This window comes from Opisthorchis viverrini, assembly GCF_000715545.1.
Source record: "Opisthorchis viverrini unplaced genomic scaffold opera_v5_45, whole genome shotgun sequence".
NCBI lineage: Eukaryota > Metazoa > Platyhelminthes > Trematoda > Opisthorchiida > Opisthorchiidae > Opisthorchis > Opisthorchis viverrini.
The window spans coordinates 1,538,636-1,550,737 of NW_008751701.1; the positions used below are offsets into that span (position 1 = coordinate 1,538,636).

General features: G+C 46.9%; 2 protein-coding genes across 2 annotated transcripts in view; one reads left to right on the plus strand and one right to left on the minus strand.

Moving 5' to 3' along the window:
• Positions 1-12,102, minus strand: part of T265_03264 (hypothetical protein) — a gene marked incomplete at both ends in the record, with an annotated part of 35,480 nt that overhangs the window by 13,517 nt on the left and 9,861 nt on the right. The window contains 4 exons of the mRNA XM_009167697.1: positions 3,499-3,610; positions 4,522-4,649; positions 8,343-8,472; positions 10,198-10,316. Of these exons, the coding sequence (XP_009165961.1) occupies positions 3,499-3,610; positions 4,522-4,649; positions 8,343-8,472; positions 10,198-10,307 (480 nt within the window). The remainder of the gene's footprint in view (positions 1-3,498; positions 3,611-4,521; positions 4,650-8,342; positions 8,473-10,197; positions 10,317-12,102) is intronic.
• Positions 6,832-12,102, plus strand: part of T265_03265 (hypothetical protein) — a gene marked incomplete at both ends in the record, with an annotated part of 7,035 nt that continues 1,764 nt past the window's right edge. Inside the window, 4 exons of the mRNA XM_009167698.1 lie at positions 6,832-6,887; positions 8,442-8,745; positions 9,336-9,477; positions 10,618-10,703. Of these exons, the coding sequence (XP_009165962.1) occupies positions 6,832-6,887; positions 8,442-8,745; positions 9,336-9,477; positions 10,618-10,703 (588 nt within the window). The remainder of the gene's footprint in view (positions 6,888-8,441; positions 8,746-9,335; positions 9,478-10,617; positions 10,704-12,102) is intronic.

Consider the following 12,102-nt stretch of genomic DNA (forward strand, 5'->3'; position numbering starts at 1 on the left):
TTGTTTAATACCATCCTAAGAACTGACAACTCAACAGATTGTGGAACACCAGTACTGGTCATCGCAAGTTTGCTATCGATCTCTTCGTATATGATTCAAGTAAAGCCCATCGGGGCAGGCGAGGGTAAGGAATTTTGTGGACATGAGACTCAGGATAGATCGTCTCCTTTTAGAGAAGAGCTTAGCGTCAGTGAACTTCATTATGGTGGATTCACTACTCTCATTTGGGGGGGGGTGACCGAAACCGATTGTCTGTGAACGCCATCCGGTCGAACACATCATGTTCATCTGGAATGAGAACATTTATTGCTCGACCAGCGACAAACTAGCCAACCGTTTTCCAAGTCATCGTAAGCAACTGTTTGTTTGAGGCTGAGGCCTTATCCTTTCTAACGTAGAGGGCTCATGCTTACCGACCGGTGGTGGAGCGGTGTCCAATTCACCACTCCCCAACCGGGGGCGAGATGGCTCAGTGGCTAGAGAGCGAATTTATTGACCGGAAGAAACGCGGTTCCAACCCGATATCTACATCTACCTAGAGTTCGGCAACCTGGCATTATCCCCACCTTCGTGCTTCCTTCACGTGGCACGACATTTAGGCACTGAAAGAGTGCTATAGCCGAACGATTATATTACTATTATCCGGCCGCCTCGGACCAGTTGCCTTGAACACAATAGGGACGTTCCCAGGAACATGTGCAATTCACCTCCGATACACACCGGGACCATTAGGATTCGCGGCCCAGTTTTAAGGAGGTGGTCAATAGTAGCCAGATTCGCCTACGCGTCCGATCATTGTCGAGATCAGGATGAAAACTTTTGTCGAGTGTTGGGAGTTTTCAGAGAATGAGCAGACGAAAAGCGATTGTTATCTGCACGGGTCACGACCCATTGGCAGCTTGAATTGGGCACCTTGAATGAGTGACCGATGGATCACAATGTCCTCGGTGGAATATAGAACGAATCAAGATTGGACGGCGGGCGAGTACATCTGGTTACGCACATTGAGTGGATTCAACACGTCTCATCATCAGTGGTTGTAGCTGCCGCAGTTTCGTTCACCGATGATTTAAGGGGGGGTAGGTAGCTGCGCATTGGAGGCGGGAGCTGACAAATTGGTGCATAAATTTCAACACGTCTGGTGTGGCGTTTGTACTGTTCACCAAAAATCCTGACCAATGCGCACCAGAGCTCAAGTGGCTCAAAACAATATACAAACATGCACTGAGCAAACCGTTTGCAACCAATCCCTGAATAGTTTGTGCCCAATGTTGCAGGGCGTGGGAGAGGGCATCAGGCAACAGTCCAGCGAAAGCTGCTGCAGAAATTCGTGCTCGACAGCCAAACCCCCGAACAGTGAGCACTCACAGGGAATACCCCTAGTATCCCAGTTCCTGGAAGTTGTCTACTTTGAGCTCTGCAGGTCGTAGAATCAAATATTATCATAAGTACCGCATTTTTTACAATGAAATCACGAAGGATTCAGGCGAGTGGAATGGTTTTCCCCGGCAACGCCCCTAAAACAAATATCACCCTCTGAACAGGAACACTGTCAGGATCCACAATAACTAATGGGGAAAACTCTTTCGGGTCCAGCCTTATACGTGATACACTTGTTGACCCCGCTATTCAAACCAACACACTGCTGAGTTTTGTCAACTTTTGTGCACATGTTTACACAATATGGTGAACTCATGACGTGGGAATAGCACAATAGTGAAAAAGCGTTTGACCGGTGATAATTATAGATCAAGTTAGCTCAAGAGAAGTTTCAGGTACCTAGAGGGTTTGAGTTTTCTTCATCACAACAAACGGATATGTTCAGGTGCAGAGAAGCGGGGTAGATGATCAAACGTAGCACGATGTGACTTCAAAGGTGGTGGTCTCGTAGCCTGCTGGGACGTCTGCAGTATGCTTCCGAATCTCGAATGTTGCGGGGAACCTGTAGCTCGCGACTGACATCTAGGAATGCGTCAGGCCGACTCAGTTGAATTGTGTGATAGTACCTGGCATCCATAAGTTGCGTCCGAGTGTTTTTAAGTGTAGAAAAACTATAGCTGTGGTAGTGAATAATAGTCACAGATGACCAGGACTCCCGAAGTTAGTATCCACTTTTACAACCGCCCCTCACTATAGTTTTTTAAAAGGCCAACCAGACAGGAGTATTTCTTCGCCTTGCGAAAGCTACAATTAATCTGGCCCTCTGAAGAGACCATACAAAACCGCTCTCTTTTAAGGATGCGTTCCATTCTGGGAACGACCTAATCCATAGGAGGAAACCTCGTCCCACCGGATAGATGATCCACAGAAGGGGCCAACTTTGTATGGCTTACTGAAGCGCGCCACAATAGACCTGATACTTGTACAGGGACCACTGAACGGACCGGACAAAAAGACGAGCGATTTCTTCAAAAGGAGCTAACTGCTGTTAAGTACCCCTCAGGTATGAACACTTTCGGCTACGTGGGAAAGGGGAAACTTCATCCCGAGAACCACAGTGAAACTGAGTATTCTTTTCAGAGGAAGATAGCTGGTGGCCAGTCGTGGAATTCTAGACCCAACCCACCGCTACGCACTACTACGCTCCACAATAACACACTGATGATGTCACCTCGATTGGTGATGAAACGTTTGCAATCATATTGTCCAGCTCAGCGAACAAGCCAACGACCACCAGACAGAAATCCCTTCGAAATCCCAGGATTTAACAGAACGTCCATGTGGGTGGCATCATCCGAATGATGGCATGCTATCTGGAAGGACATATTCCTGATTAGGTGCTCAAGCAGTCAACCAATTCAACAACAGCTTCCGATGATCAGTGTTCAAGCATGTCATAGAAGTAACGCCAACCAATCGCCGAACGGACAGTGTGGATTAAGACCGAAAGTGCGCTTAGATACCACGACGCCTTTTGTACTTTTTGCACTCACTTGTTCGCAATAAACCGTTGTGCTCCTCATTGGTGAAGCGAGGACAGCAGTTAGTTAAAACACATTCAATCCCGTAGAAATCCCAGGTCCATGTGAGTGGTATCATCCGAATGACGGCATGTGCTAGCATGCTGTTCAAGGACAACGGGAACACTGGGTCCAGTGCTCAACAAATTTCGCTTCTCAAAAGTGATCACTCTCGATCGGTCCCCCGAGGCCCTTGTGAAAGCTTAGATACAATCAAGAAAGACTGTTCTTTCACATGGCCTCTACAGACGGGGACAGGCAATGCAGTACCGTGCCAATGAAACGTGTGTTTCAAGGCACCTAGCTGTAATGCAATTGGTCAAGTGCATGCTTGACGCCGAAATGTGAATACATCCCAATCTACTCTGGGAAGTGACATGAATCTGGGGGTGCATTTGAGTTGGTCTTTGTGAGGAGTCGTAGTTCCGAGCAAGACCTCAAGAAGGACGCAGAAGAGGTCTCAGTAGGGGGTGAACTCTCTTGGGGGGAGCTTGCTGGGCTCGAGTATTGCATATGGGGCAAAAACCTCGGTACTTACCTCATAGGTCACACTGTAAGAGTAGGTAATAGAGAGTTCAGAATCCAAATGGACCGGCAGCACCAAAGGTGTCGTCAAAGCACAATCTGCTGCGTCTTTTGGGTGGGCGATGCTGTAAGAAATGGAACGGAAAATTGTGGAAAACAGGGTAGGGTGCAAGGCACGAATATGCGTAGGTGAATATTGGCAGTTACTGTAGGTCGTATTACGATAATCAATGACAACATGCACACTGAATACGGGGCGCTTCACGATTACAATTCCTGCATTGAAAAGTGCAAAATTTCACTTCATGGAAGACTACACTAAGGAAAATAATTGTAAAAACCGCCACACGCAAAATGAATCAATGGACTGTACCAACAAGGCATCGAAAAACATCGTAAGGCTAAAATGATTGAACGAGGGAACTAGCGGGAGAAACTTTGAACCGGGATGGACAATCAAGGCCCAGTAACAATACTACACAGGTGAGTACAACTCTGGCAAATCGAATCCACATCTACCCTGGGCATGGGTTGTGGCTAGAGATGACGATGATGACATCGTTCAGTCATCTACTAACTCTGCCGCTGAGGAGGACTTTGGTGGCTCAAGTACCGTAGATGGTTGTTGGTACGGCCAAAAGACGAAGAACTCATGATGAACCAGTTCCAGTGAAACTATTTCAGTTCAGTCTAGTTTTTCCAGCTCACAAACCGTGCAATGAGGTGCAGCGGTCCCAGCTTTTACAGCTTCCTGCACTGAGGATGAGGAGAGTAAGGGATGGCGATGGCCTAATTATTGGTTCTGTTTGTTGGATATGGATAGCAGCAAGGGAGCTGTGTAGTCCCCGTCCGGGGAAACGGCAGCTACCAACGCGACTGAGTTGACTGATAAGCGCTGTAGTTCTTCATTCACTAACATTGAGCCAGCTAGATAGCACTGGATATGACAGACATCGGCGTAAGGCGTGAAGACAGGGAACAAAAAGAGTTGAGAATAACTCAGCTAGGGAGGACATTCTTGAAACTTTCAACGTACCTTTGTGGTTCCACAACAACGCCAACGATACGAATGGAATCGGGCCAGCTCCAAGAATCTTGTACCGGATGATAATAGATCTTCAGTTTCGCGTGGTTCAGTAAGTAGACTTCGTTTTTAGACCGGGTCTACGCGCAGAAACATGGAGAGATATAGCGTCAGAATAAGCAACCATCTAATCACAACGACTTACCCGTGAGTAAAACAAGGTGTGAAAAATCACAATAGCTAGAGGCGAAGATTTCGTGAGAAAAACAAACAGTTTGGGCAAGAGAACGACAACAGTTGGAGTGAAACTTCGATCCCACGCCAACAGTCCCGCAACCGCGCGCGTCCTTTGCGACCCAGTGATAAGCCTTTTTTGTGGCGATTAGTGGTGTAGATTGGCAAAAGCAACCCTGACCTTTGAAGTTCATGCATTAGCTTTGTCTGTCAGACTTTCGAGATATGCATAGTGCTTCACAACTTCCACAGTTACTCTGAGTTCTTAGAGGCATGTTCCAAGATTGTACGTCTTGTGGCATAACTTTCCAATTAGTGGGCGCGAAGCACATGTCTAAGGACTGGATGACCTTCATCAGCTTTTCTAGTAAGGCATGGAATTTCCGCTCTTTTTCAAAACCAAGAACAGTGTCATCTGCAGATTCTAGGCCGACAAGGTTCTCACTCGAAGATATATGAACACAGGAGCTTTGGAGACCTTCTTCATAACCTCATTAATGGTGAAAATAAACAAAAATGGAGAGAATGGACATTGTTGTGGAACACCGATACTTTTCTAGAGCTCCCCATACACGCTCACGCGCCCAACGCATAGTATTCACAAACTTCTGGGGCATACCTTGTTGTGCGAGCGTGTTGAATACGAACCGGTCGACAGGATCGAACACAACTTTGAAGCCTTTGCAAACTCTCTACAGCTGCAAACCAGTGAAACGCAGTGAAATCATAAAAGATGACGATTACGTGGAATGTAAAAAAGGAGTCTTTTTCAGCAACTCAGTCTGTAGTTGGTCTTCTGCAGCACTGTAGTGAAGCACGCTCATAAAAGATGTCCTCACAAGCCACAAAAATTGTTAGGTATTATTAAACCCGTTTTTGAATCCCATTCAGATTTATGAAAGCACGTGGTTCAATTCAATTCGATTTATCACCTTCAAACCGTGTTCCAGTCGCTACAGTTTCGACCACCGGAAAAGGGGACAATGTTAGGAAACTGGGTAGCTTTATATTGAAGGTGATGGCTTTGATGTATAAACGTCACTGACCGCGAAATTGGGCTACTTCTGCCAGTGTCGTTGGTGAGTTGAATCCTGGGGTCACCATCCAGGGAGGCGACAGCTGTCGACCCGACTAAGTTTACTGGCTAGTTGTTTTAATAATTCGTTGCGAGATGGACCAAGTAGTTAGAACGCGAATTTACTCACCGGAAGGTCCGTGGTTCGAACCCGATCTCTGCCACTCGACTTCCCCTGTGTAGACTTAGGCGACCCGGCAGTATCCCAGCCCTCATGCCTCCTTCGTGTGGCATGGCAGCTAGGCCCTGAAACGGTGCTACAGCTGGACGATAATTCGTTGCCAGGTGCTACACTGTTCACCTTTTGATCATTTCTGCTCGGCACAGAACTTCGCGAAAAGAGCACTGCAAGGCAGATCGTTCTCTGGCATGCGGAATACATGCTCTAACCTGCATAACCTATGAAACGTGAGGAATTCATCTATTGCGGGAGAGTTCCTTCTTTCTAGGACCATTTGGCGCATCTCAGCATTGCTATTCCACTGTTTCCATCAGATCTGATTAATACTTCGGAGACACCGATGGTAAAACACACATCTTTCGTATGTCCTCCGCGCGTAGAGGTCATATCTTGGATCCGAAGAGCATTATGGATCTCACCGACGCAGTGTAAACTCTTCCGTTGACAGACAGACTCAGGTCACGTCGGTGCCATAGATGTTGGGCGCTGGCGAAAGCCGTCCTAGTTTTCCCGACTCGATAAGTGATCTCATCTCCGACCAATCCACCGGAGCCTGTACAACTGCCCAAATAAACAAATTTATCTACCATGTCGATTGGCTATCTAACCAGGACAGAAAGGGTCAGGTAGAAGGCAAGACAACCTGTGAGGCCCAGGGGTACATGTGATCCGGCGTGCGCTTGGAAAGGTTCACTAACATCATCATCTTCATCAGGTGTAAAAATCAAGTACATGTTGTACCGTGATTGTAGCTGTCACAGTTTCGTTCGTCCTCGATCTGGGTAAGTAGGGATGGACAGCCAGGCATTGGAGGCGGTAGCTGATATAGCTGATGCGTGAGTACGTGGGTATCAGTGGACTTTTCACTGGAGAGATCGCGATGGAAAGGTATGCATTCAAGGTAACAGTTTGGGGAACCACGCACGTTTGGATGACATCTGTTTTTCAATACGCCCGTTCCTATCCTCACACACAAGACTCATGGAACTAACTAGGAACGATGGCACGGGAATAAGCCGAAGGAAGGATAGAGGAACACAAAGCAGAGGTGGTGTGACTATCCACCTGCGGTGGATCTGAGGTGCCTCAAAGTACAAAAACTAACCACCTACTGGAAAGTCAGATATCCTATTTTTTTGGAATGTACATTTCTGCTCGCATAGAGAAAGACAAATCTTTTTTCATCTTCGAGAACTGCAATTTTATAGATCATAAAATTGGACCACTGTGAACCAGTGGTGATCGAAACTAAAGTGATCGATGCACGCCTGTTTTCGCAATTGCTCCGTTCACCATTAACTTCATCACTACCGCAAAACCGTGATTTATCTAAATGTCTTGCTACCAAAAAAGGATAAAGCAGTAGAATGAAGGTAGCTAATTCTCACGTACTAAAAGAGCTTCGAGGCGCCTACACCTCCAAACATTCATCTAGTGGTCGGAAACAGGGAAAAACACGCCCAGGACGTGGCAGATGGCGCCTCGGGTGTCGGATACGCCGTCTACAATACACATGTACCCACAACAGCTACTAACGGATAGTAAAGACTACATCTCCTGTCTATTTCTTTTCAGAAGCGTCTGCACTGAGCTGGCATGAATTGGCGGTCTCAACGTGTGTTCCCTCTGAATTCGATTAATTGTGGCAGCCGGAACCGCTGTATTTTCGAACGCGGTTTGTACCTTGTGCAAGGCATCGCAGTTGGTCAAAGAGGAAGCCAAACAACTGACAAAAACCCGGGAGCTCCTTGAAGATCTGGCACCACTGTCAACACTGCTGTTGTTGCCTCATATTCAGAAATGAGAACATCGTAATCACGCAAAAACAAGTCTTGCACACACGTATGCCGTTATGTATGCTAAGTCCCAGAAAAGCAACTATTCGAATCAGCTGATACGTTCTACTCAAGTAAAATTGCGCAATGATTATTAGCGAATATACACTCATTGCAAACTAATTTGGCTTTGAGAGGGACTTACCTGGAACCCAGCTGAATCTCTCGTTTGTGATGTTCTCAGACTCGGGGACTGCGCCTACCTGATGAGCCCTAAAAAGGGCGAAACCGGTCGTGGGCTGTCGACGGATTTTCAGCAACCTTATGAGTAGCACATTACAAAGATATGCACAATGACTAATTTTATTCCCTCAACCAGAGCGTTTTCGCGTTCCTTTACTGTCGACCGGCCTACCTCCGTCTTAGCTAAGACCATAGGTTTATCTCTTACACAATAGCTGACTTCTCTCAGCTCGGAGACTCAAGACGTTCAGAGGAAGCGGGACCGCAAGACAAAATAGAGGTTTAAGACACATCAATAACAGCATAGTACAACAAGGAAACTCACAAAAGCTCCACACAAGCTGTTCGATAAATCACGTGTCTCGCCAAAACATCCAAGGGGGATAGATGCAGAACAATACCGTTTTTGATCTTCGCTCGTCAGGCAAACGGTGACCGGCAAATTATCGACAACCCTAGGAGGGAAGATGAAAGGAGCGATGATTGCTCACACAATAATAGATAACCGTTCAGCTGCAACATCCTTTCGGTGCCTAGCTGCCATGCCACCCGAAGGTTGCACGAGGGCTGGGATACTGCCAGGTTGTCCAAGCCTAGACAATGGAAGTCGAGAGGCAGAGGCCGAGTTCGAACCACGGACCTTCCGATCAGTGAACCACAATACAGTAATGATCACCTGCATGCTCATTAAGTTTAGTAACATTAGAGAACTGCCTTTGGTGATGTGGGTATTTCGACCTTCCGCTCAGATTACAACTAGCCACGCAACACACTAGTCGCGCATATTGAGCAGCACGTGGCAACTGTGCTTTTGACTAGCTGTTTGCAAGTAAGAACAAGCACTAAGACGCGCAGATTGACAGGCAGCCCAAGTACGGACAGGATATTCGAACGCACTAAAAGAGGTTTAACATGTGGCACGCTAAGGTGTCTATCAGTTTGAGAGTCAACCGATTTTGATCAATGACCTGTGATCAGGAATATGTGAAAGTTGATGGTGAGAATGTGCCAATGAGATAACTTCAAACAAAGATGGTGGCGTCCTGTCCCAACCGATCTGAATACGTGGTGAATAAATAAAGGCCACAACACAAAGGAGTGGTGCAGGAATTGCTGTACTAGGTCCTAGATGTTGATCTGTGTCAGAATGTGCGGCCTCATTGTCAGCCGAATTCGAGTACATCAACCTGAACAGAACGGGTTGTTGTATTGTTAGTCGTGAATGTCATGGTTGTACGAGGGCTGGGATGCTGCTACGGCGCCCACACCTAGACAGGAGGACGATTGAGGTCCTCAACCAAATCCTTTGGCCAAAAAGCCTAACCGCAAGGCAGCGGTGTTGAACTGGAAATGCAAATGCATTACCATTTCTAAGGAACAAGTAGCCATACATGTTTCAACCCCCAATCTGGATGGCCAGGAGACTGTGTTCGTCAGACCTCTAACCATTGACCAACCTGGTGTGAGATTCTGAGTGTCACGGGGACACTGCTTAGTATAGCTCAATGGATCGGTGAGGTGCGCAAACCGTCACACCGCGGTAAGGTCCCGTGACGGACCGGGAGGATACTGAGGTCTCCACCGTGCCAATTTTGTAGCGAGGGACGGCGCCGATTGAGCCATTTGCTAAAACCGAAAATGACAATGAATAGTCTCTAAACCTAACACGAGTAGTAGGTTGCTTCCTTCGTATCAAACCCTTCCGGGTTTGGTGCGGACAGCTCATTTCAAAGTGGGGCAGGGGAGGCAGGTTTTGGGGGAAGAAGATATTGGATTATCCAACCAAACGAGACGAACTTTGAATTTTCATGACAGGTCGACATCAGTTGCAGTCGTTCAGTAAAAAACTGCATACAGGGTTCGAGTCATTATCCAACCTAACATAAAGTTACTAAGGTTACCAAGAAGCTCGAGATGGCTTAGCGATTACGACGCGAATTTACTGACCTGAAGGTGTGTGGTTCGAACCCGATCCCGGCATCTCGACTGCTCCTGCATGAGCGTGGACACTTTGTCAGTATCCCGGCCTTCGTGCATCCTTTGGGGGATGGCAGGTAGGCACCGAAAGGGTGCTACGAAGCTAATACGGTGAAATCAGATTACCGAGAATGACAAGAAAACTCGACGTGAATGAAAGTTTGGATCTTCGCTCCAAGAGCCATGAACTACAAATAACTTACCAGTGATGTGAATATTGGAGAATGATGGCGTTGCGTAAGAAATCATATGCTGGTTCTGTTGAAGCCTTGTACTGTCTGGTGCAAAGTTTCTCACATGTCATTGCTCTCATGGGATAAAGCTAGCAAAAAAAGAGAAAACAGATTTCGAATTATCTGAACACAACGTTTGGTACATTTGAGAGTAACGGACACAAGGTTTCATCACCATCATTGGGGACCAGGGCTGAGCTGTTGTTATTCGTGTCTCCTAATGCAGTCCACCTACAGTGCTGTATTCACGCACTAATTTATCAGCTCGCGCCTCCAATGCGCAGTTACCTATCCCACCTCCCCGAATCATCGGTCAGTGGAGCTACAACCTTTCATCACCATCATTGGGGACCAGGGCTGAGCTGTTGTTATTCGTGTCTCCTAATGCAGTCCACCTACAGTGCTGTATTCACGCACTAATTTATCAGCTCGCGCCTCCAATGCGCAGTTACCTATCCCACCTCCCCGAATCATCGGTCAGTGGCAGCTACAACCACTGTACGATAAGTACGCGGTTATTACAGCTGAGAATGATGATGACGAATGATCGGTGTGGAGTGTATCCCGGGACTCGTGACGTCTGCATTATCGTGATAAAGACGAGCCCTATGTTACGAAAGGCTGACGGCTCGTTTGTTATCCGTCAAGAGGAGTAGGCTAAACACCGAGTTCAAACCCATAACGACAAGCATATTGAGGCTGCTCCAACGGAGTGGGTGGATGAGATCAACCCGGTTGTTGGAATGTGAGGACTTTCTTGGATTATGCGGGCGAAGTCAGGATAGCTGGACAGGGTTTCCGTCAAACGAGAGCACCTGTAACACACAGCTCCACAGTGATCCACAACGCACTTCTGGTCAATATGGTATAACATTTGCAGTTAATGATCAGAAATAATCGAAATGTACTATTATCATTCGAACCGATCGACTCAAGAACAGTATCGGCAAGGTTCAAAAGTTCATCATTCAACGTCACAGTCGTGGCCGTAAAGATCGACACTTGGGAGCATCACATCAAAGACATGACACTGCTGATGGGAATGCCCGCACCGGACTGTGCAAAACCCCAACGCGCAATATTTTTTGGGAAAGCACAGTCTCGACCATCACCGTGAAACTGGTGACAGGCTTGTCAACTTCAATTGGTTGTGGGTCATCAACACGCGCTTCCAATGCCCAAAGAAGCACCTAGTAACTTGGCACTCAAACGATGGTTACATAGCTCATGAGATTTACATCTTACGAACCTGGATGGAGTTCATGCGCAGAACGCACGAACGGAAGGACGAAACCGAGGAGCATCAGACTACACTCTCCTACGAGTGAAGATTAGGCCTGACAACTGAAACCTGGTCCTGTTAAAAAATACGACTGTCCGGATAAGAGACGCGATATGGAAACAGGCAAAACGCTACAAAGCCATGAACAGGAGCCAAAGGGTTCGCCATGAACAAACATCCATAAATTCTAGAAAAATAACACAGGATTTCTGTATGGTGACAGAGAAAGCTAAGCGCAGTCGCGAAGTACTAAATAGTTTGCAAGGACAACATCCCCGCAGGCATGTGTAATTTCTTTCAATGTTAGATCGGGCAAATTAATTGGTTTCGAAGAAAACCACCTCTATCCTGCAAGTCAAAACAAGATGATATTTCTATTCTATGGCCTCTTCCCGTGAAGACTGTTTATACTTGTGAAAGGTTAGGGTTTCAGATACATTCCGTACTCTCAGAAATTTATAGCAACTATCGTTGGTAAAATGGAGTCGTCATTGTTCATGTGTTAGGCAGGATTCCACATGGATCCCGCTATACCGCACGTCTTCAGGCGCTGCTACAGCCGATACGCCTAACCCGCACGAGATTGGCCGAGA